Source organism: Schistocerca nitens, chromosome 12 (assembly GCF_023898315.1).
Source record: "Schistocerca nitens isolate TAMUIC-IGC-003100 chromosome 12, iqSchNite1.1, whole genome shotgun sequence".
NCBI classification, from domain to species: domain Eukaryota; kingdom Metazoa; phylum Arthropoda; class Insecta; order Orthoptera; family Acrididae; genus Schistocerca; species Schistocerca nitens.
In genome coordinates, this window is record NC_064625.1 from 189743015 (window position 1) to 189769043 (window position 26029).

A 26029-nucleotide genomic window follows, 5' to 3' on the forward strand; every position below is an offset into this window, starting at 1 on the left:
GCATTTGACTGATTTAAAATCATCACACATAGTTCATCTTGCATAAAAGAAAATTTGCTTTGAAAGTAACGCTTTTCAAACCACCATACACAATATTTTCCCACGACCTGTTAGAACTCGGTTCATTTCAGCAGTTGGCAGAGAGCACCAGAAAACAGGCACCACTGTGCTCACTCGGCTACGATGATGCAGGAAGCCCGTATGTTCGTACACATAAAATATTAAAAGATCTCGCATTACGTCATAAAAGAAACGAGACATCAGACGATACTCCAAGAGCATCGGAATTTCGTGAACCGTACTAAAAAGCATAATTTAGCTTAAAATGCACATTCGTATGTCTAGATTCGGATGTAAATTTTCTTGGAGTACCAGTACTCTATGTAGTATCTCATGTTTGGTACTTTATTGTGGCATAATGTCATACGTGCTAGAAAATAAAAACCTGCACTTGAAATGTAGTGAACAGTTGAAACTAGCCAAATAAATGGACTGCCTCAGTGGAAAAGATTAATAAAAGCCAAATTCATTTAGCAAACCGACAAAAATAGCTTCATTGTTCTGCAAGGCAATTAATGCTCAACTGTCAGAAAGGTGGAAATAAACCAAAGTCTGAAACTTATTTTAGCCTTCCGTAATTATGTGAGTGTGTTTTAATCCACTTGATAGGTCCCAGCCACAGAAATCCGTTTTGTTTTCATTTGACCTGAGAACAATAAACGAAGAGGAAAAAGCAAAATCACTAAATGAAAACACAGGTCACACGGAGACTACCCACTTCCCCACTACAACTCAGACTGCTCTGTGTATGTCCCGGATCTACGATATTTACGAACCGGGCCATACTAGACAGTTGCGCCCCTCCTCTTCCTCCAGTGTCTGAGGTACGACACCAAAAACTGAATCGACTTTTCAAAAAATGTTCAATTTGTAGCGCACATCTTTCTGAAGAGTCTGATACATAAGACATATGACCAAATAACATGCCTTACATTTCCTCAGAGACATAAGTGTGCCAAAGGGCAGTGCAACACCTCTTCACACAGCACTCTTCTATCGCACGTCACTGTATTTCGCTCTGTGGAAGTCAAGCGTGTAATATTTTGTAATGGATGCCATCGAACTATATTCGGGACACTGGAAACTAAAATGTCCTGTCATGCCTCTCCTGCTCCCAGCCGGCCGGTTTGACATCCTGCCCCTCTTAAATACTGGATGGGAATATTTGTAACCAGGAGAAGAAGAACTCTTCAGAAAATTTGCACTCTTTATTGCCTATTAGCTAATAACTTGTTGTTTTGTGTGACATAAAATTAAGTGTGGGAAACATAAAAACAGTAAAGATAAGAGACAAGCAAGACAGTACACATTTCTTCAATCCTTAAGTCCTAGAACATTTTTCTCTTTAATCTTGCTACTGCTTTACACGGCGTGCTTTTCTTTTTTGCGAAAGAATCTATTACCTCATCAAAGTTCGTCAAACATTTTGCTACGAGGAAAAACAAAATGTAGTTGTCTGATACTGAAAAAGCTGTTACTACAAATAGTACCCAAGACTGGTGTCGTTTCTCATGTTGATTACGTGTATTTTGTCACTGTCTGCTAGCTAAAAGAAAATAGGTCTGTCTAATAGTGCAGCAATTGTAATACAGCCCAAATAAACGAGACTGTTTTGGAACAAATGGTCATTTTTATGACACGACAGAATATAATTCCCGTAGTAACAATATCAATGCCTATTAGGCCTACTACAAGCAAAAACCTTTATATTAGGAAACAGTTTCACATTTCATTCATACACTCCAGCTTCTCAAGCATGAGATCGAAAAGTAGTAGTACGAAGCATTTATGTAAATTTGGAATTGTCACATTCTTCCATAATTCGTGTGATGCCCCCGTTTATTCTCCTTCCACGTTATATCAAACAATCTTGTCATCACTAATTCTGTAACTATTCCTGCCAGTGTCAAAACTTATTCTCCAGTTAACTTCACTAATCCTGTCACAATCACCGGTTTACTTATCCTGCATTTATTCTCCGGTTAGGCGTTATTACACGTTCGTACAATGCGTTTTCCGGGTCACTCCCAGATTAGAACTTATAAGTGCCTGCTAGCCGGGGACTGTACAACTGGCCCTTACTAGTGTAGCGGTCAACCACGCTTCTGTAGCCAGAAGCGGGAGAAGGTACCATTCGTATGCGACTCAACTGTGCACGCTCACGAGCCCACTCGCAACTGCTCAAACGAATCTACTGTAAACAGTTGCGACGTCACGCTCATCGGAAGCAATTTGTCATTCGTTCTCAACATTGCATAGTCTTACTAAAGCTTTTGATACATTTTGCTGTTAGCAGACACTCGTATGGGCACTTTGTTTCGTTTATTGTATATGGCGCATTTCCTTTGCAACATAAGTTTTATTTTCGTTTTTTTCTCTCGTTTATGTTTTATTGCAGCAGTATTATTCTGAAGTACTGGGATACAGTAATATCCTTTGTTAGAACACTAGTTCTTACCAGTCAAAATTACAAAAATCTAACGGAAAACTACAACTATGAAAAATTCCCAGAATTCTAAAACATTTCCGGGTTTTTCCCAGTTTTCTCCCAGATGAAAAAATTCCCGGGTTCTTCCCGGATCTCCCAGTTGTCCCGGGTCGTATACACCCCAAATACACAATATACTGGTTCCATGTAAGTGACTTCTCAGACACACCGCGCATATAGCATTGCACATACTTTTGCGGCAACAAAATACTACTTTTTTAGTAATGCCCTCGGTACAGTGGAAGACACTCACCTGCACGACGAGATTGGAGGTGCAGTAAGAGCCGTGCAGCCGATGCTGGTGGCTGGGGCCGCAGCTGTTGCTGCTCAACTGCGAAGAGCGGCGCGAGCTGCCAGGCGAGATGGGGTCGTACAGCGAGCCGCCCCCGCCCCCGCCCCCGCCGCCACCTCCGCCCCCGGTACCCGCTGGCCTCAGGCAGGATGCGGCAGACATCTGCGAGAGTGGAATGGACCGCACTCGTAAGTGTCTCGTGTAGGTAGTAATGTAGCTGACAATATTCGCTAGCAGTGAAGAACACAATATCCAATCGGTGAATAACTTGATACGATGTGTATATTTTCATACCGACGTTAATTTACTAACAAAATATACTTCATTTTGACATGCTGAGCTATAATTAAATTTCTGTATGTTTTATATTTAAGTAGCAATCTATCTTTTCCTACATTGCAATATAACATTTTTACCTTTCATATATAGGTACAGGTAAATAAAGGCATTCGTTTCAGTAACTTTTAAATAAACTTTCAGGAACAGCAATAATGTTATTAAGAAAATTTATCTACACAAAATTGTAAAGAATGACATAAAATCATCGTGAAAGCATTAACATCAATTTTGGAATAATTTAGATATAAAATTACCATTTAAAAAAAAAATTGTGACTGACAACTTTAATGTATTTCAGAGGTCATTTTTTGATATTTACAAATAGCTGTTCTTTCACTGAGATTTAATCACTCATAAACATCACAAAATGTTAACAAGCCTTTGTATAATAACATTTTATGAGCACTGTATTGTGTAAACATGGCACTGGATTTTTCACAAGCTGACATGTGAGTGGAAGAAGTTAACTGTAAAGATATTTGTAACAAAGTTTTACACCTGGAAACGGATAAAAGAGATCTAATCAAAAAAGTGTGCCAGGTTACTAATTTATGACAGTAACCTCGGAACAGTTTATCCTAAATTCAAGTTAAGTAAATTGTATTTTATTATTGTTTAACAATCCCAATATCATTCCCATCAGTTTGGTGATATATTTGGGTGGTCTAGCCAAGAAACATCACCTGCAAGTTAGTGCTATGCATACATGAAATTGCATTACATTAGAAGGTAAAGTTCTCGGTGAGATTACTCTCTACAGAAAACAACAGCGAGCGACCACTACTGTTCCTTTCACCGAATTTCTTATCTTGCTTTTGCTTTAGCAAGAAATTATCTTGCAGCAGAACAGAACATTTCTCTCAATTTTTTATCACATTTTAGTAATTTTTTGTATATAAATTTTCTAATCCGCATTCTGTAAACTATGTACTGGCTCATTCCATAACAGACTGACTTCGGCTCAGATGGTCCCACAGAACCTGATAAATAATTAAACAAGCACAGCACAGCTAGTTAATTCTCTGTTTACGTCTTCCCTTCTTCAGCTGTTATTTGCAATGTAGCAAAAGATAGATTGCTACTTACCGTAAAGAAGACACGTCAATTTGCCGACAGACACGACTGAAGGACTCTGACGTGAGAGATGTTTATATCAGTTTGTAAACAAAAATGATATTAATAAATTTAGAAAAGAATACTAAATAACTTGCCACAGAAGTCTGTTTCAAATTGTTACACTACGATTAAGAAAGTAAGAGTTACACAAACTGCCAAATTATTGCAAACGAGTACGCATCTGTGACCATTTGTCCCGGACTCCACTCGTTTGTGTATTTTGCAGGTAGAGTACCACATTGGCGATCTGATGTGCTGTTCTAATAAAAGTTTAAGTCACGTCGAGCAGAACTATTTTATTGGCGTCTTTACTCTCGCACCGGTGTCACGGGACCGAAAGTCGCACCCGAATGAGCTAAGTTAATATTTGTTTTGAGCTGATAAGGTGTCACTCTGGAAACTACGTTAATGCACCAGGTATGCAGTTAACTCTGCTAAAGGGGGCTCAGATGTAAGAGTTACGAAATACGAAATATTTGTTTACGGCAGAAGTCTGTGTGCATTATATTAAAAACTTTCAGGTTTAGGGACATAAGAGACCGAATCTGGTCCGACTTTTATTTGTTTATTTTTGTAACGATACGGACGAGCCGCTACTGGCACAGTACATCACGTCTGACCGAGTGAGACGCCTCCGGCACTCGCCTGAGAAGCTTGGCTGCTCCTGCGGCTGACGTCGCCGGACTTCATGCTGCCGTAGTAGGTGCTGACGGTGGAGTTGCTGTCGCGGCGCGAGCAGCTGGCCTGCGCCGCGTCTGCCAGCTGCGTCTGCAGCAGGGCGGTGCTGCCGGACCGCCCCCCGCCGCCGCCGCCGCCGCCGCACCCGCCCTCCACCTTGAGGTCGACGATGCGCCGGCTGAGGTCGCCCAGCAGTGGGCTGCTGCCGAGGCTGCACTTGCGCGGACCTGCACGGTACGGTGAAAGTAGTAAACGACTGGCCGAACCTTTTCGGTACCCGACACGACACATTATTACGACACGTACGACTTACTCCAACGTATTACTTGCGTGTCATTTATAAAAATTATACATATGTACGAAAGTGAAATGCATTTCTGAACTCAGTCTAGACCCAAATCGTCTTAATTCAAGAGTATTGCACAGATTTGATCATTTCTTTATGTAGTTTGTACTATTGGGATTTTTCATTACCAAAACACATTTGGAATTGTCATTAACATCTTCATCATCATCATCATCAACAACATCAACAACATCATCATCATTAATCACTACAGCATTTGTAGAATAACAAAAAAAGGTAACTAACTTAACACTTTGAGGACTGAGCGCGAGTGTGGACGCTCAACCGGCTGGTACTGAGCGATTTCACAGTTTTTCTGAATTTTCTACAGCAGATTCTATACCACAGAAAATAGATTGCTCATTTGCATTTAAAAACTACTTCCATTCCCTTCAGAGTACTGCAAAGAAATAAACATTTACGTTAGTGACAAGGGTTGTATATTAATTTGAGAGTATGTTAAAACTCTGGCTAAGCCATGTCTCCGCAGTGTCCTTTCTTTCAGGAGTGCTAGTTCTGCAAGGTTCGCAGGAGAGCTTCTGTAAAGTTTGGAAGATAGGAGACGAGGTACTGGCAGAAGTAAAGCTGTGAGACCGGGCGTGAGTCGTGCTTCGGTAGCTCAGATGGTAGAGCACTTGCCCGCGAAAGGCAAAGGTCCCGAGTTCGAGTCTCAGTCGGGCACACAGTTTTAATCTGCCAGGAAGTTTCATATCAGCGCACACTCCGCTGCAGAGTGAAAATCTCATTCTTGAGAGTATGTTGTTTTCACAGTGAAAAAAAAAAAAAAATTTTTTTTTAGGTTTTAGGACCTCTGAGGAACATAGGATTGAAGTTGTTAGTTTTAAATGAATAACTGTTGAAATATGAACTTTTATTTTATTAATAATCACACAGTTACATTGGCTTTTGTATGAAATATTTTGAAACATTTTGGAAAACAAAGCCTTACGTCACTGGTTTCTTAATAATATCGCGTGTCTTTCCTTGAAACTTTACCATATCTGGCCTCGATTGTTTCTGCACATACTTTGCACCTTCTCTGAGACCACTTCGACAATTTTGTGGGTGGAATTAATTTTGGAATATGTCTTCCGCTTAGTCTGTTGATGGGTGAACTATTCTGAGAAGTGCACGAGTGTAAGAGGCCACCTTTGTGAACCAAGTTCTCTGCTAACTCTGTAATGTATTCAACCAGATGATTGCTTGTATTTTGCGGCGTTTTGTAGAAAATGTATGAATTTACAGTCATGAGCATGAAAATGTGAAAGAAAACTTTTTTCCACCACTTTATTTCTTTTCGTTCAAAAGGATAGTACGCCATTAGCTGGTCGCTATGGTCCACACCAGCTTTTTTACTATTTTAGTCCAAAACACAGTCTGGCTTCATTTTTTCCACCATTCCAAATTTAGTTTTTACACTGACATTTGTTGCCATCATTTTATGCTTTGTTGTCTAAAGAAAAACGTCTCTGTTGTCCTTCCATTTTACAAACAGTAAGTGATCTTGTATGTGAAACAAAAGTTCATATATATATATATATATATATATATATATATATATATATATATATATATATATATATATATATATCAGGAAAGAGGGAAGGAGAGGGAAAGACGAAAGGATGTGGGTTTTAAGGGAGAGGGTAAGGAGTCATTCCAATCCCGGGAGCGGAAAGACTTACCTTAGGGGGAAAAAAGGACAGGTATACACTCGCACACACACACATATCCATCCACACATACAGACACAAGCAGACATATTTAAAGACAAAGAGTTTGGGCAGAGATGTCAGTCGAGGTGGAAGAGTAGAGGCAAAGAAGTTGTTGAGAGACAGGTGAGGTATGAGTGGCGGCAACTGGAAATTAGCGGAGATTGAGGCCTGGCGGATAACGAGAAGAGAGGATATACTGAAGGGCAAGTTCCCATCTCCGGAGTTCGGATAGGTTGGTGTTGGTGGGAAGTATCCAGATAACCCGGACGGTGTAACACTGTGCCAAGATGTGCTGGCTGTGCACCAAGGCATGTTTAGCCACAGGGTGATCCTCATTACCAACAAACACTGTCTGCCTGTGTCCATTCATGCGAATGGACAGTTTGTTGCTGGTCATTCCCACATAGAATGCATCACAGTGTAGGCAGGTCAGTTGGTAAATCACGTGGGTGCTTTCACACGTGGCTCTGCCTTTGATCGTGTACACCTTCCGGGTTACAGGACTGGAGTAGGTGGTGGTGGGAGGGTGCATGGGACAGGTTTTGCACCGGGGGCGGTTACAAGGATAGGAGCCAGAGGGTAGGGAAGGTGGTTTGGGGATTTCATAGGGATGAACTAACAGGTTACGAAGGTTAGGTGGACAGCGGAAAGACACTCTTGGCGGAGTGGGGAGGATTTCATGAAGGATGGATCTCATTTCAGGGCAGGATTTGAGGAAGTCGTATCCCTGCTGGAGGGCCACATTCAGAGTCTGGTCCAGTCCCGGAAAGTATCCTGTCACAAGTGGGGCACTTTTGTGGTTCTTCTGTGGGGGATTCTGGGTTTGAGGGGATGAGGAAGTGGCTCTGGTTATTTGCTTCTGTACCAGGCCGGGAGGGTAGTTGCGGGATGCGAAAGCTGTTGTCAGGTTGTTGGTGTAATGCTTCAGGGATTCCGGACTGGAGCAGATTCGTTTGCCACGAAGACCTAGGCTGTAGGGAAGGGACCGTTTGATGTGGAATGGGTGGCAGCTGTCATAATGGAGGTACTGTTGCTTGTTGGTGGGTTTGATGTGGACGGACGTGTGAAGTTGGCCATTGGACAGGTGGAGGTCAACGTCAAGGAAAGTGGCATGGGATTTGGAGTAGGACCAGGTGAATCTGATGGAACCAAAGGAGTTGAGGTTGGAGAGGAAATTCTGGAGTTCTTCTTCATTGCGAGTCCAGATCATGAAGATGTCATCAATAAATCTGTACCAAACTTTGGGTTGGCAGACCTGGGTAACCAAGAAGCCTTCCTCTAAGCGACCCATGAATAGGTTGGCGTACGAGGGGGCCATCCTGGTACCCATGGCTGTTCCCTTTAATTGTTGGTATGCCTGGCCTTCAAAAGTGAAGAAGTTGTGGGTCAGGATGAAGCTGGCTAAGGTAATGAGGAAAGAGGTTTTAGGTAGGGTGGCAGGTGATCGGCGTGAAAGGAAATGCTCCATCGCAGCGAGGCCCTGGACGTGCGGAATATTTGTGTATAAGGAAGTGGCATCAATGGTTACAAGGATGGTTTCCGGGGGTAACAGATTGGGTAAGGATTCCAGGCGTTCAAGGAAGTCATCCACCTGTCCAATGGCCAACTTCACACGTCCGTCCACATCAAACCCACCAACAAGCAACAGTACCTCCATTATGACAGCTGCCACCCACTCCACATCAAACGGTCCCTTCCCTACAGCCTAGGTCTTCGCGGCAAACGAATCTGCTCCAGTCCGGAATCCCTGAAACATTACACCAACAACCTGACAACAGCTTTCGCATCCCGCAACTACCCTCCCGGCCTGGTACAGAAGCAAATAACCAGAGCCACTTCCTCATCCCCTCAAACCCAGAATCCCCCACAGAAGAACCACAAAAGTGCCCCACTTGTGACAGGATACTTTCCGGGACTGGACCAGACTCTGAATGTGGCTCTCCAGCAGGGATACGACTTCCTCAAATCCTGCCCTGAAATGAGATCCATCCTTCATGAAATCCTCCCCACTCCGCCAAGAGTGTCTTTCCGCCGTCCACCTAACCTTCGTAACCTGTTAGTTCATCCCTATGAAATCCCCAAACCACCTTCCCTACCCTCTGGCTCCTATCCTTGTAACCGCCCCCGGTGCAAAACCTGTCCCATGCACCCTCCCACCACCACCTACTCCAGTCCTGTAACCCGGAAGGTGTACACGATCAAAGGCAGAGCCACGTGTGAAAGCACCCACGTGATTTACCAACTGACCTGCCTACACTGTGATGCATTCTATGTGGGAATGACCAGCAACAAACTGTCCATTCGCATGAATGGACACAGGCAGACAGTGTTTGTTGGTAATGAGGATCACCCTGTGGCTAAACATGCCTTGGTGCACAGCCAGCACATCTTGGCACAGTGTTACACCGTCCGGGTTATCTGGATACTTCCCACCAACACCAACCTATCCGAACTCCGGAGATGGGAACTTGCCCTTCAGTATATCCTCTCTTCTTGTTATCCGCCAGGCCTCAATCTCCGCTAATTTCCAGTTGCCGCCACTCATACCTCACCTGTCTCTCAACAACTTCTTTGCCTCTACTCTTCCACCTCGACTGACATCTCTGCCCAAACTCTTTGTCTTTAAATATGTCTGCTTGTGTCTGTATGTGTGGATGGATATGTGTGTGTGTGCGAGTGTATACCTGTCCTTTTTTCCCCCTAAGGTAAGTCTTTCCGCTCCCGGGATTGGAATGACTCCTTACCCTCTCCCTTAAAACCCACATCCTTTCGTCTTTCCCTCTCCTTCCCTCTTTCCTGATGAGGCAACAGTTTGTTGCGAAAGCTTGAATTTTGTGTGTATATTTGTGTTTGTTTGTGTGTCTATCGACCTGCCAGCGCTTTTGTTTGGTAAGTCTCATCATCTTTCTTTTTAGATATATTTTTTCCACGTGGAATGTTTCCCTCTGAAGAAAGGAAGAAGGCCTTTGGGGAGGCAATGAAGAAATACTGGGAAAATAAGAAGAACATTAAGAAATGTTAATCACCTGCTTATCGTTCTCCCATGGGGACATTCGCTAATAATAATAATAATATATATATTTTCAATTTCTGGCCAACAGGATCCCTTGGTAGTCCTTTTCTATTTTTCTGTACAGTACCAACTGCCTTAGTTCTTTTCCCCCACAAATAATCCAGTAAATCAGGGCTGCTGTAAAATCAGTCCATGTATAATGTGTGACCTTTATTATAAAATGAATGACACAATATGTCTACAATGTCTAAAATGCTGTTATCGGCATTAGACTGTTTCCCAGAATAAATTTCACAGTACAGGATGTACCCACTTTCGCTTTCACATAGCATAGAAAATTTTACGCCGTATTTATTAGGCTTATTTTTCATATACACTCTAAAACTCAGTCTACCACGAAAAGGGCTAATTCCTTCATCTATAGTAATATTTTCGCCTGGCTTGTAAGCCTTTCCACATTGGGTCACGCATCTGTCGAATATAGGTCTTACCTTATGAATAGGATCGTGACCTACCTGGTTTTTAGGAATATATGTCGCGTTATCTATGAGATGTAACATTCGTAGAACTGACAAAAATCTCTCACTTTGCCACAAATGAGGACTGCAACACGGGATTTGTTGACCAGTTTTGGTTTCTTGACTAAGCACATATGCAAAATAATACCAAAAAATTTATACAGTTCACCGAGTTTCACTGTTGTCCACTTACACCGCACAGACAGAGGCATTAGTTTTCCTGTAGCACTTAGTGTCTCTCTTGTCATTCTAGCATAGCGGTTTGTCTCTCGTTTTATCAGTCTCACCAGTTCTTCATCGAAAAAGTACGTGGAACAATCAAACACTGAAGAATGTTGGTCAATCCCATCTTGCATTCCACAGGACTCAGAAAAAACAGGAAGCTGGGGAGTGATTGTATCGTCACCTGTCCACTGGCCAGAAGAATATGGCAAATTGCAATGACCAGTTGTGTTTCTTGTGACAACGATGTCAACAGCCTCATCTTCAGGTCCTCCTGACGGTTCACCGTCCGAGGGATCGTTTTCATCTATAAGAAAATTCGTAAAAATTACCTTTTTTCTGACCAGGAATCAAACCACAGAATTACGGAAAATTCGGACAAAAAATAGCCTACCATCACTAATGTCAAAATCTGCAATTTCTTCATCTAATTCTGAACCAGTATTGTTCAATAAAAACTCTATTTCTTCATCTCGGAAGGCCATGACGAAAATAAAGCGCAAAGCTATCAGCCGACAACAATCTAAAGTTTCCAACTGCCGCGCGCCTGTTGTAAGTCGAGCGTGACCGCGGCAAACCAAATGACTCAAAATATACTCCTGTACCACCTCCAAGAGTGACATATGCTGCCATCTATAATTTTTTCTTGGTACTAGGATAACCAGAGAGTACTTTTAGACCTACAGAATATGAAAGTCATGCGCCGGGAGTCGCTAACATCGCAGATAATAGGCGGACGTAGGAGCTACATCGATTGTCTTTTTGGGGTACTGTCGGACCGACGTAGGAGCTACGTCGCTCGTCTCGAAAGTGTTAAGTCTGTTTTTTAATTCTACATAAACATTAATGTTGAGATACCCGAATATCTTTAATGTGACATCTTTAGTGAAATTTATCAACGACTGTTCTGTCTAGACTAGCATGTAAGACATGACAGTGGCCCACACATTAGCAAGGCTTTTAGTAATGTGAACAGACTACGAATAAAATATTTCAGAATGACACCAGCAGCCTGTCACATTTCATCTAGTAATGCATACGAAATTAATCGGAACCATTTTACAGGAAAATTAAAAATTTGTGTACAAAATTAGTTACTTGCAAGATGTAGAAAGGAAGTGTAAATGAGGCAACAAACTTACTGCCGACCCCAGCCAGTGTGGGGAGTGCAGGAATGCCCTTGGCGTGCATGCGGGACTTGAGTCTGCTGCGGGCGGAACGCTCTGCGGAGCCGAGACCCCCGCTGCCGCCGCCGACTCCGTCTCCTCCTACCGTCACCTGCAGGCCCACCGATACCGGTGGCAGCTGAAAAAATACATACGCCATTTCCAGTGGGCTGCAATCTCATTTCAGAATGATCCATATTTACTAATATTAATTTTCATTCCATTAAGTTGAGAGCTATCGAATGTTTGTAAATAATAACTTTCAGAGTTTCTCTTCAAAATGCAATATGCATGACATCTGTACAATGTTCAGTTCTTGTGCAATCAATAATTGGAAGTGTTCCCAGACTTTATGTACACCCTGTATTTTATAAATTAGCATCAAGAAATTAACCAAAATACTGCTTCTGAGGATAACAATACAGTAAAAGTAATTAGTGTTTCTTTACTGGTGCAGAACCCCAAAGGTAATTACTAATAGGTACTGTTGTTGAAGGAATAAGGGGAGAAGGTGCCATCAAAGACTGTGTACATGAGTAACTGATGATCTAAAGAGAATAATTAAAGGTTGCAGTTTGACAGAATCATGACTTACTAATTCTCCTATTACATAAATCGAGGTTTAATGAATTTTTTTTACCAACATGCATCACACTAATTTTGGCGTGATAGTTGAATTCAATGTCTTTGAGACTGAACTACTTAAGAATTGAAGAATTACAAAAAAAAAAAAAAAACATTGCAAAATAATTGGCACTTGTTTTTTGACTGATTTTTATTATCGACTATGTGTGTCTTACATCTGCAAACAATAAAGCAAAAAGTGCAAAGCAGATAATGTTCAGTTATCTGAAATTACTGAATGCAAGATCTGTTGATCCTGCACCAGAGATGACTGTAAATCAAGAATGTAAAAAATTACATTAAATTCACCTGGTATACAATTTTCTTAAAGTCATTAACTTTGCATATGTTTGATGGGGTAGCATGTAAAAGCATCTATTAAACAGATACAATCAGGCATTTCACATGAATTGTAGTTAGATAATTTTCTAGAGTTCACAGTGACATGTTAACAGCAAGTTTGTGATGCACTATGTCACCACCAGAAACAATAATAATAATAATAATAATAATAGAGGGAAACATTTCATGTGGGAAAGATATATCTAAAAACAAAGATGATATAACTTACCAAATGAAAGCGTTGGTTTGTTGATAGAGACACTAACAAACACAAACACACACACAAAATTCAAGCTTTCGCAACCAACGGTTGCTTCATCAGGAAAGAGGGAAGGAGAGGGAAAGACGAAAGGATGTGAGTTTTAAGGGAGAGGGTAAGGAGTCATTCCAATCCCGCGAGCAGAAAGACTTACCTTCGGGGGAAAAAGGGACAGGTAAGTCTTTCTGGTCCCGGGATTGGAATGACTCCTTACCCTCTCCCTTAAAACCCACATTTTGCCTGGTTATGGTTTCCTCAGATCTTTGGAAGGCTATCAAAGCCATGTGTATCACTGGATGGTAGGGCTGTTAGTCAGAATGATGGTAACAACCATCTAATGGGAAACTGGTTGCTGTACCAATCAGCCTATCAAGGGAATGCAGTAAGCTTTATAAAAAAAACATTTTGCTCCTTACAATGGTAGAATTTAGTACATTACATATTAATTGCATCACGACAGATATCAGTGGGGGACCGGCGAAGTGTTAAAGGACCGTAATAAATTGCCGTTCAAAGCTAATGGACACAGATTCTCTTATCAGATGTTAGGAGAAGCACACATATATATCCATGTAAATTACATACATAAATTGTATGTGCTGCACCTGTGTGACATTGGCTTGAGAACATTCAGCTAATTGTGTCATTTTTTTGGTATAATTAAGTCTCGTTTGGAAATTTTCATTGTTAATATTGCAATAGAAATTATCATTATTATTATTTGTTTCGTTTCTCAGACATTATGTCTGGTTAAAAATGGAAAGTGACGAGGACCATGATCAAGCGTCACTTCCTTTTAACTGTACAGTATATGTTACATTGCATTTAGGAACTTTCGGGTAATTGAACATGTATCAATACGCCGACAAGAGTATATTGGTACTACCTGCCGATAAGGGGAATGCGACCGTCGTAATGAAGACCGAAGATTATGAGCAAAAGATCCGAGACCTATTGGATCCGACGACGTACCGAAAACTAGGCGCAGATCCGACGCAACGTATCACACGGAATACGAATCGATTAATCAAGGCGTCTTCTCTGCCGGCGGACATACAGAGAAACCTGCGCAACACAGAAGCCCTACCACCTCGGCTGTATGGATTACCCAAGATCCATAAGAACAACGTTCCACTGAGACCGATCGTTAGCGCTCCTGGATCACCGACATATAAACTGGCAAAACACTTGGCCTCTCTGCTCCAGCCACACGTGGGGAAGACCGACACATACATTAAGGACTCAGGACATTTCATTGAGAAGCTGAAGAAACTGAAACTTGCACCAAACGACATCCTGGTCAGCTTTGATGTTGTTTCGTTATTTACGAAAGTGCCACTCAGTGACGCTCTGGAGCACATCGGTTCCATTTTTCCGCTAGACATCAGAAAGCTCTTCCATGCATGTCTCACCACGAGCTATTTCACGTGGAATGGCGATTTCTACGAACAGCTGGAAGGCGTCGCCATGGGTAGTCCTCTCAGTCCAGTGGTGGCCAACTTCTTCATGGAACAATTCGAAGCACAGGCACTGGACTCGGCGACTTGCAAACCTAAGGTGTGGTACAGGTACGTCGATGATACTTTCGTGGTGTGGAGCCATGGTGAAGAACAGCTCAGTGACTTCCTAAGACACTTGAACAGCCTCCATGCCAACATAACATTTACCATGGAAGTAGAAAAGGACAAGAAACTGCCATTTCTAGATGTTCTGGTCACAAGGGACGGCGAAGATCTGGGACACAGCGTGTATCGAAAACCGACTCACACGGACCGATACCTGCACAAACTGTCAAACCACCACCCGAGCCAGAAAAGAGGCATGATTAGTACGCTCGTAACGAGAGCAGGACAAATATGTGAGCCGCAACACCTCAAACGAGAAATGCAACACCTGGAAACTGTCCTGAGGAGCAATGGTTACTCCACAAATTATATTAGAAGTGTAACAGAGCCCAACCCTCGGCGAAGTAAGGAACCGGAAAAGGAATTGTCGGGTACGGCCTTTCTGCCATACATTCCCAGAGTGACGGACAGAATCGGCCGTATATTGCGCAAACATGGCGTAAAGACGATTTTCAAACCGACAAGGAAGATCAAAGAGTGTCTTAGATCGGCGAAGGAGAAAAGAGACCCACTTGCAATGTCGGGAATATACCGCATACCATGCACATGCGGAAAAGTTTATGTCGGAATGACTGGACGATCCATTAACACCAGGATCAAAGAGCATAAGCGACATTGCAGGTTGGGGCAGGTGGAGAAATCGGCCGTGGCAGAGCACGCTCTGAATGAGACCGACCATGTAATAAAATTCGCCGACACGGAAGTTCTGGCTGTAGAGAAGCACTATCACACGCGCTTGTTCAGAGAAGCTGTAGAAATACAAAAACACCCGAACAGTTTGAACAAGAAAGAGGAAAGCCTTAAGGTCAACGGATCCTGGCTTCCCGTACTGCAGCGAACGACCGTCGCAGGTAGCAAGAGGAGAACCGCACCGGAAATGACCGCGGAGAAGCCCTCGGACGTTGGCGCGCCAGGTACATATAGCCTGCGCCCGCGAGCTCGGCTCCAGTTCACCACCGGCAATGGAGGGTGAAGCTTTGACAATGCCAGCCACTCGTGCTGGCGAAACGTCAGAAAAATCATTAGATGAACGTCGGCCGAAGAACCCGAGACAGAAGCCAATAGGCAGTTTGTCAACAAGTGGCCACGAAAGCCTCAACAATTTTGCATGTATCAATAACTACAGATTTCTGTAGTTGTATATATACGTTTGGATGTAGCTGTATTGCGTTGATGTACTGGTGAATATTGCGTGGTATGACTCCTGTAGTTGATAGTACAATTGGTATAATGTCAACTTTATCCTGATACCACATGTCCTTGACTTCCTCAGCCAGTTGGATGTATTTTTCAATTTTTTCTCCTGTTTTCTTCTGTATATTTGTTGTATTGGGTATGGATATTTCGATTAGTTGTGTTAATTTCTTCTTTTTATTGGTGAGTATGATGTCAGGTTTGTTATGTGGTGTTGTTTTATCTGTTATAATGGTTCTGTTCCAGTATAATTTGTATTCATCATTCTCCAGTACATTTTGTGGTGCATACTTGTATGTGGAAGCGTGTTGTTTTATTAGTTTATGTCATATGGCAAGTTGTTGATGTATTATTTTTGCTACATTGTCATGTCTTCTGGTGTATTCTGTATTTGCTAGTATTGTACATCCGCTTGTGATGTGATCTACTGTTTCTATTTGATGTTTGGAAAGTCTGCATTTATCTGTTGTGGTATTGCGATCTTTAATAATATGCTTCCTGTAATATCTGGTGTTTATTGTTTGATCCTGTATTGCAATCATGAATCCTTCCCTCTCACTGTATACATTGCCTTTTGTTAGCCATGTGTTGGATGTGTCTTGGTCGATGTGTGTGTGTGTTAGCTGACATGGGTGCTTGCCATGTAGTGTTTTCTTTTTCCAATTTACTTTCTTTGTATCCGTTGATGTTATGCGATCTAAAGGGTTGTAGAAGTGGTTATGAAACTGCAATGGTGTAGCCGATGTATTTATATGAGTGATTGCTTTGTGTATTTTGCTAGTTTCTGCTCGTTCTATAAAGAATTTTCTTAAATTGTCTACCTGTCCATAATGTAGGTTTTTTATGTCGATAAATCCCCTTCCTCCTTCCTTTCTGCTTAATGTGAATCTTTCTGTTGTATTCTATATTTGTGGCATTGTGATCGTGTAAGTGTATTGAATGCTTCTATTTCTGTGTTACTCCATTTCACTACTCCAAATGAATAGGTCAATATTGGTATACCGTAAGTATTTATAGCTTTTGTCTTGTTTCTCGCTGTCAATTCTGTTTTCAGTATTTTTGTTAGTCTTTGTCTGTATTTTTCTTTTAGTTCTTCTTTAATATTTGTATTATCTATTCCTATTTTTTGCCTGTATCCTAGATATTTATAGGCATCTGTTTTTTCCATCACTTCTATGCAGTCGCTGTGGTTATCCAATAAGTAATCTTCTTGTTTAGTGTGTTTTCCCTTGACTATGCTATTTTTCTTACATTTGTCTGTTCCGAAGGCCATATTTATATCATTGCTGAATACTCAATAGAAATTATTATTATTATTATTATTATTATTATTGAACAGTGTAACATTATAATACATAATCAAATATATATATATATATATATATATATATATATATATATATATATATATATATATATATATATATATATAACAGAGGGAAACATTCCACGTGGAAAAAATATATCTAAAAAGAAAGATGATGAGACTTACCAAACAAAAGCGCTGGCAGGTCGATAGACACACAAACAAACACAAATATACACACAAAATTCAAGCTTTCGCAACAAACTGTTGCCTCATCAGGAAAGAGGGAGAGGGAAGGAGAGGGAAAGACGAAAGGATGTGGGTTTTAAGGGAGAGGGTAAGGAGTCATTCCAATCCCGGGAGCGGAAAGACTTACCTTAGGGGGAAAAAAGGACAGGTATACAATCGCGCACACACACACATATCCCTGTGTGTGCGCGATTGTATACCTGTCCTTTTTTCCCCCTAAGGTAAGTCTTTCCGCTCCCGGGATTGGAATGACTCCTTACCCTCTCCCTTAAAACCCACATCCTTTCGTCTTTCCCTCTCCTTCCCTCTCCCTCTTTCCTGATGAGGCAACAGTTTGTTGCGAAAGCTTGAATTTTGTGTGTATATTTGTGTTTGTTTGTGTGTCTATCGACCTGCCAGCGCTTTTGTTTGGTAAGTCTCATCATCTTTCTTTTTAGATATATATATATATATATATATATATATATATATAAACAAAGATGATGTGACTTACCGAACGAAAGCACTGGCAGGTCGATAGACACACAATTTCCCTCTTATATATATATATATATATATATATATATATATATATATATATATATGCTGCATGGTAAACAAAAATACATCTGTCTTTGTTAAAAAATTTTAATTCTTGGAAGTACTGGAATATTTGCATTGTGACTTCCTTGGTGTAAATTTTGGCAAAACTTGCACTATTACGTCGAGCGTGCTGGAAGTTGTGAATTTAAACACGTCACTTTTATGTATTTTGAAATGAGACGCAATGAAAATGTTGATTAAAATGTGCAAGATATAAACAATAAGGCTGTGACATTTCACTTAAATATTTATATGGATAAACCAAAGCCTAGGATCATATTTTTCCTAGCAGATTCATCCCATTAAAAAAAACAGTGCCAACAATGAGAACCAGTAGTACTTGACAGCTGGCACAAGATAAGAAAACAACAATTTTAATAAATTCATGAACAATGCATTATCTCTCTCTCTTATTTATTCTGAAGGTAATGTAATAGACTACATAAAGAAAATTACAGAAGATACTTGTGAATAATGGTAACCAAAAATAGCTTCCTTCCATCACAATTCTTTCGACCTAAAGTAAGAACAGTTATTAAGTGAAGGACTCGACTCACATCGATTTCATCGACAGCCTCCTCCGCCCACTCCTCGGCGGCGGTGAGCAGAGCGTGGCCAGAGTCCGCCACGAGGGCGTCATCCTGGACCCCGCCGCCGCCTTCCCCGCCCCCGCAGATCGCGTGCTGTGTCACACTCGGCGGGCTGCCGTGCTGGCCCATAGGTGAACTCGCCTCCTAATAGAAAGCAGAAAGCTTACTCCTCCGTCTGCACGACGAGCAGATTCAAATCGGAGCGAGGGAGAGAATGCACTCACCTCGGACTTGACGCTGGGGCTGGACAGGCTGGGCGTCTTGCCGCTGCTGAGCATCCCCTCACTGCGAGGACTGCCGCCTGCCAAGTCCGCGCCCCCCGGGCCGCCCCCGTCGTCGGCACTGCCGCCCCCGTCCGAGCCCTTGTGCTTTTTGTTGGCGTAGAACTCGGCGCCGTGCACCGTCTTGACGTGCTTGCGCAGCGAGCTGGGGTCGGTGTACCTCTTGGAACAACCTGGGGCTTTGCACACGTACGGCTTCTGCAAAGTCGTGAGGGAGTTCTGTTGTCAGGAGCTCCATTCAGTACATTTTACTGAAAAAAGTGTACTACAGCGTACACAAATAACTTATTTTCATTGGCAAATCTGTGGTACGAGCTACAAAGATAACGTTTTAAAGTGCACTGTAATGTAATGCCAACATTGTGCAGTATTGGAGAATAAGGTAACTACAACAAATACAGAATACAATGCACACAAGATCTACAGAGCACAATGCACTAGAATATTTCATAGTTGTAATTTGCCTTTTAATTTCTACACTCTCTTTTTAGTTTTACAGTGGTATTCTTCAATTTTGATTATTTTTCGGTGGTCGTGATTCATTATACACACGATTCAGTTCAGTTGAGAGACTAATAATGTTAATCAATAATAAGCAAATGCAAAGCAGCGCTTTGTTAATGTCATGTAATTTGTGATACTTTCCTATAAATAAGTCAGTTTTATGAAAGTCGTGTTAACTGAAAAGGTGAACATTCTACTTACTGTCCTCGGTGGTTTTGGTTTTATGGGAATTAGGTCACTGCCAGAGGCGTATTTCTGTGCATCAAATTCATCTCTTAATGCTGGAGATGCCATCAGTTTCAAACTTAACCTCAGCAAGTCAAACTGTTTATATGTATTCACTATGTTTATGATGTCACCAGACCATTACCTAAACTTGCAGAGCCGTGCTGATCTGTGTTAGGGGGGTTGCAGTGGTGAAATGTTGTATTATTTGCGTTCTTTAGTGCTAAGGCCCAAAAACTGTCTAATTTCAATCCTCCGCCTTTTCTGTGACAGTATTTTGTAGTTTTGAATAAATAGTATCATTTGATGTGAGTTTTTTAAGTTCAGAAATGCTATCCAAGCCACAGAAATATGCATTAGACTGTAAAACAAAAATCACCAAGAATGCAAAATTATGTAAGTAAGAAAAATGTTAAATTGAGGAGGGAGAGGAGAGAAAGAGAGAGAGAGAGAGAGAGAGACTGACAATAATTCAACATTGTAATTATATTAGTTTGAAGTCTCATGTGAATTTTAATGTGAATTTTGTAGTTAAATTACTAGTTTATGAAATTGTAATCCCAAGTTTTAAAAAGAACTAAACATCATTGACTTGACAAACGTGGAATAAATAAATGTAAAGACTTTGTAAATTATGAGTCAAGTAATTTTTCTCAATAAAGAACCGTGGACTCATTTATTCATCAAGCAAGTTAAGTGTATATTTTAATTATTATTGTGATGATATCCTTTTCATTGCTATGTATTGGGATGTTTTGCCAACAAAACCACCTGCCACATTAAATTTTTCACAATATTTTAGAATTCTGTAATTAGAGGATGAAACAGTGGGTAATTACATTAAAAGAGATATATGAATTTTTTCATTGCAGAACTCTGCTCAGGTCTTTCCTAGATATATTTTGGGTATTCAGTTTTCTATGCTAGCATTTCAGAAAGACCACAAAACACCTAATATTTATCACTAGCAGTACAAAAAAATGACTACTTGTAGTTTAGAAAAGAAATTCCTAAGGAACAGATGCCAAAAAGAAACATCTTGTGGTTACTGACATGTACTTCTTAACGCTACTGCCAATAAGGGGGTCAAGTGTTTTAAGATGAACTGAAAAGGAACATTTAACTGAGTCCTAACTATTTGTAGCTAATGTTATGAGGCCCCACTACAACTGGAAAAACTCAATTTCAAGCATCTCACTTGATTACGTTTGAATTCGAGACCATGAATCTTAAGACATCAGTGTTTTTGTCTCTCCACACAATGGGGTTATGCAGTTACAAAAATTGTGCTATTTTTTAAAAATTATTAATTGTTCTTTATGAGGACACCACAGGGGAAAACACATAATTTTTTTGCTTGGATATGGAGTAAATTACAATTATATTATAGAATGTTGACTTAATTTTAGTCACAATATTTCACGAATAAGACTCATTATAACGACACGGGGGGGGGGGGGGGGGGGGGGGGGGAAAGAGAGACACAGAGAGAGAATACAATTTTTTCTATACTTCCTACTATGTCCAAAACACAAGAGATAATAATGGTATTAATTAGTGAGAACAAGCAGTACTTACCACCTGTCATGCCCCTTAATGCATGAAAAGAAAATGAGTGCTAATTAGACTTGTTTACACGAGATGATATATTTGGAATTATGTAAAGCTTTAACATCTTTTGTTTGAAAGTGTTATTGAACATTTAAACACAAGGCTGTGCTCTGTATTGGCCAAACTAATTTCTTAATGGAAACTTTCAATGAATGTTTACATGAACAAGGTGGGAAAAATGGTTAACTGAAGTCAATCATAAAAGAAATGTTTTCTGTGAGTGCATTCACTGCTTTAAAGTAAGGAGTCCCGACTGAAGTTGTCGGTGGTAGTGGTGACACGTGCACGGAATGCGCTTGCTTGTGTGAATGTGTGTGTGTTTTCTTTGCTGAATAAGGCTTTGGCCAAAAGCTTTAATATGTAACAGCCTTTTCATTGTGCCTGTCTGCAACTCAACAGGTCATCTTTAATTTATTCTTTACCACGTATTACAACTGGAAGCTGTGTGTTTGTCTTGAGGCAACATGGCTGACAGCATGCAAGTATTTGGTCCGTATTCATCCACTGTTTAAGAGTGAAAGCACTTACAACTTACAACAAATTTTACACATAATGTCAAACGTTTATGAAACTTTTTCCTCACTGCCATACCTAAAATAGGGTGAAAGGAATGAAGTTTATAGTTTTTGCTGTTCATGTAATACATCTTCAACAACAGGCATGACATTTTAATTTATAATTTCTTTGCTACCAACTGCATTTGCAACATAGTTTGCAGACAGTATCCACATATATCACAGAATATACCTGCAAAATTCTATTACACGTACATCAGGAGATATAGTGTCACAGACACTAAGAAGCGTGAGAAACTAGTTTTTGATTAAAATGGAGTGCCGATTACCCAGACTATATTCGTTCAGTATTTTGTAATGTGAGCACTCGGCAACTTCCAAAATTCTTTACGCACGATTTCGACACTTTCCTAAACTTTTTGTCACCTACGTCATTACAGTCGAGTATTTAAAAGATTAACTCATTTCTAAAATAATCAGAAGTCTGATGCTGTTTTATATGCGAGTGTTCGATTTTTCAAATACTCAGGGGTTTACTAGTAAATACAAATACAGCATTTTAGCTTAGCTTCACAAACGTGCAAAACAGGCCACCTTCCCTGCTCGGTTTTCTCAGCCGACACTGTCCTACAGATTGAGTTTTCACCGTACACTCCGTTCGACACTAGCAAAAATATTACAGAGGAAATATCGGTGTAAACATCCTCCGGGTGTTCTGTCGTACCACGAGAAATACATTTGCACAATGTTACGTATTCTGTTCGGCGATCGGCTGGAAGAAGTGAAGCGAGTGGACACTGTGTCAATTTACAAGTTTGCAAAGCTAAAGGGCTGTTTGTGGGTTTTATATCTGTATCTGCGTATTGCAAAAATTTTAACTTTAAACAATTAGCTGCAATAAGGATTTTTCAAAAATACACTGTTTCTGATGTGATTGGTTATCAAAACTATTGGGAAATTTGACACTGGCAGATAAAATGATTACCTCTATTCCCTGATAAAAGCATTTGTGAATGGATTCGTTACTCTAGGAAGAGAAATTTGTATCAATGAAACTAGCAAATGTTTGGAAAAACACAGAGACATAATTCAGAGTTACTCGTGAGCCACAGCAGACGAGCTAGAAAGCGGACCCAGCACGCAGCACTGCTTACCTCGGTGGAGTGTGTGCGGTTCTGGTGCTTTGCACGGTCCGAGGCATTACTGAAGGCCTTGCTGCATCCGGGGTACTCACACGTGTACGGCTTCTCCCCCGTGTGTGAGCGTAAGTGTGTCTTGAGGTTCTCCAACCGCGAGTACGCCTTGATGCAACCTTCGAACTACACAAAAGCGTCCCATTTGTAATGAAACTTGTCAGTTTTACAGCCTCACTAATTAATAGACAACACAATACACTGTTCTAGAAACAACACACTACATAGGAATGAACTACTTTGTTAATACTGAGATCGCAGTTGTGCCTTTGGTGTAATTTCTTTGGTGTAAGGCGTATGGTGTGGCTGAGCGATGAAGAGTGGAAAGAAACTTCCTGGCAGATTAAAACTGTGTGCCCGACCGAGACTCGAACTCGGGACCTTTGCCTTTCGCGGGCAGGTGCTCTACCATCTGAGCTACCGAAGCACGACTCATGCCCGGTCCTCACAGCTTTACTTCTGCCAGTATCTCGTCTCCTACCTTCCATTCTGGAAACATCCCCCAGGCTGTGGCTAAGCCATGTCTCCGCTATATCCTTTCTTTCAGGAGTGCTAGTTCTGCAAGGTTCGCAGGAGAGCTTCTGTAAAGTTTGGAAGGTAGGAGACGAGATACTGGCAGAAGTAAAGCTGTGAGGACCGGGCGTGAGTCGTGCTTCGGTAGCTCAGATGATAGAGCACCTGCCCGCGAAAGGCAAAGGTCCCGAGTTCGAGTCTCGGTCGGGCACACAGTTTTAATCTGCCAGGAAGTTTCATATCAGCGCACACTCCGCTGCAGAGTGAAAATCTCATTATGAGTGGAAAGATTTGCTAGAATGCAATAACACAGTTTCTAATGAAAATGTGAGTAAATGGTAATAGTATTAAAATTGGATGTTGAAGTTAATTCTAAAAAATCCAGGCACCTAATTGAATGACTAGAATCAACAATACTGAGAGCAATGATCCAAAAAAGTACATAAAATTTATGTTGTGTTTACTGCTCTTGAACAATTTTAAATATGTTGCACCGAGCTTGGTATTTTGGAGTAAACTGTAACTACAGTTGAAACCAGACTAAATTCAGTAGTTGAGAACGAGCTTTACAAATGGTGGAGTTGAGCTGGGACTGTATTTACACTTTATACAGTCATGTTCAAGTTTTCATAAAATGAGTAAATTACCTAGGCACAGAAAAATGACATATTTATCATCTTTGAAACTGGAAACACTCTAGCACGATGAATGGGAAAATTAAAAATGAACTACAGTCGGAAACAATTTAAGAGGAGCATTTTATACACTGCAGGTTGCAGCTGCATTCAAACAATACAATATCCATATCAGATGTTCGACTGTTTATGACATACAATGGCTAGAATGAATTTCAGTACATTACTCGAAGCATATTCCACATATCACTCGAGAGGGAAATGTGTGCCGTGGTACACTAGTGACAATGACCACAATAAGTAAATGTGTCAGTCTAATTGAACAAGTAGTGTAGAAACACAGTGTGATCAGCAAAATGTTGTGTCTGTTGCACAGTAGCATATGTCATTGCAATTTTTGTTTACATAAATACACAAGTAGCTAGTTGTGACGACTCGATATTCTGCCGAGTCACTCGATAACTGGACAAGTAACCGTAATTACGATATTAAATGTTTCATACGAATGAAAGCCGTACGGGACTATTTTGCTTTGAGCCACACACTAAGCAGATGGCTAGTCATATTACATAATACATTCTTCATTCACACATCAAGTTCTGTAAATCCGAACACGATACAGAGTCCCCAGGAACACGGAACGAGTGGAGTTTTATATTATGAAAAAATAGACTGATGCACGCAATACGGAGCAGACGTCGAGTCGTAGACGGGCACGACAAAAGGATTGCTCGATCCCAGTGGCCGGCGACTGTGGTCACGTGTACGAGGGTTGTACGATTGTTTTTTATTTTGGAAGAAGGCCTTTCAGGCAAAAACCTTTTCACTGTGCCAGTCTGCGGCTCAACATCTCCTCTGCACGGTGAGTAGCAATTTATCCTCTTCGTAGCAGTGTTGTTATTCCATCCTGGTCTTTACACTGTTTGAAGTTCTACATTAACAGCCAGAAGCTAGCACTGCCAGCTACTTCTCTACAGTATACAAACAACTTATCACTGGTGCTAATCCATTCAAGAACAGCTATGTGATACTTTAAGGAAATCATTTTAATTTTACACAGACTGCTATCAGTTGTATGGCAAACTCAGAATGCATAATACAAAAGTCAGTTATTCAAAATGTTCATTCTCGAGTGAAGTACTCTCACAAATTGCAGGAGTGGCTAATGAGGTATCATTTTACTTCACGTTCAAATATTTTGGAATTTTTTATCTTACGTTTGCTGGTCAGAAACCTTGTGTTCCAGAACATCAAACTCCTTCTGAACACTAAAAAGGGGAGCATAGTCCATATGGAAATTATTTCTATTCATAGTGTGGAATCTCATACATCCAATGTTCACTGAACTCCGCTCGCAAGGCCTGTAACCGATATTTCTATGGAATTGCATAAGATGGGCTTTTTCAAGTTCAAGGTTTAAGGTGCTGGCTCTGAACCAGTTGTACACCTGTTTATTTTCGTGGCTGCAATTGGTACGGATATATTTGGGCCCGTTATCAATATTCTTATGCTATCGTGAAACCTTACAATTTTGAAAGGCCCTCTAATGTCCTATGTAAATCATTTATGTAGGCAAATAACAGGAATGTGAAAAACACTATACCTTGTAGTAAACAACATTTAAAGTTTCCCAGCTGTGAATTTAATTTCATTTCTATTGCAAGAGTTACTGAAGTGACCCTCTGATTTTTACAGTCAGTGTACATAGGTGTAATATTTGCAGGAAATGCCCATGTGACTGTTAAGTATAAGTTATTTTCCCAATTGGTACAGGCAAAACTTTAAGACATACTGAGGTGGCTGCAAACTGCAGGGCAGCACGAGAAAT

At 40.8% G+C, this 26029-nt stretch overlaps 1 protein-coding gene across 1 annotated transcript in view; it reads right to left on the bottom strand.

Moving 5' to 3' along the window:
* Positions 1 to 26029, bottom strand: part of LOC126215009 (transcriptional activator cubitus interruptus-like) — a gene marked incomplete at its 5' end in the record, with an annotated part of 126893 nt that overhangs the window by 17468 nt on the left and 83396 nt on the right. The window contains 6 exons of the mRNA XM_049941634.1: positions 2802 to 3010; positions 4949 to 5200; positions 11930 to 12092; positions 18692 to 18868; positions 18949 to 19203; positions 23015 to 23179. Coding sequence (XP_049797591.1) covers positions 2802 to 3010; positions 4949 to 5200; positions 11930 to 12092; positions 18692 to 18868; positions 18949 to 19203; positions 23015 to 23179 — 1221 coding nt within the window. The remainder of the gene's footprint in view (positions 1 to 2801; positions 3011 to 4948; positions 5201 to 11929; positions 12093 to 18691; positions 18869 to 18948; positions 19204 to 23014; positions 23180 to 26029) is intronic.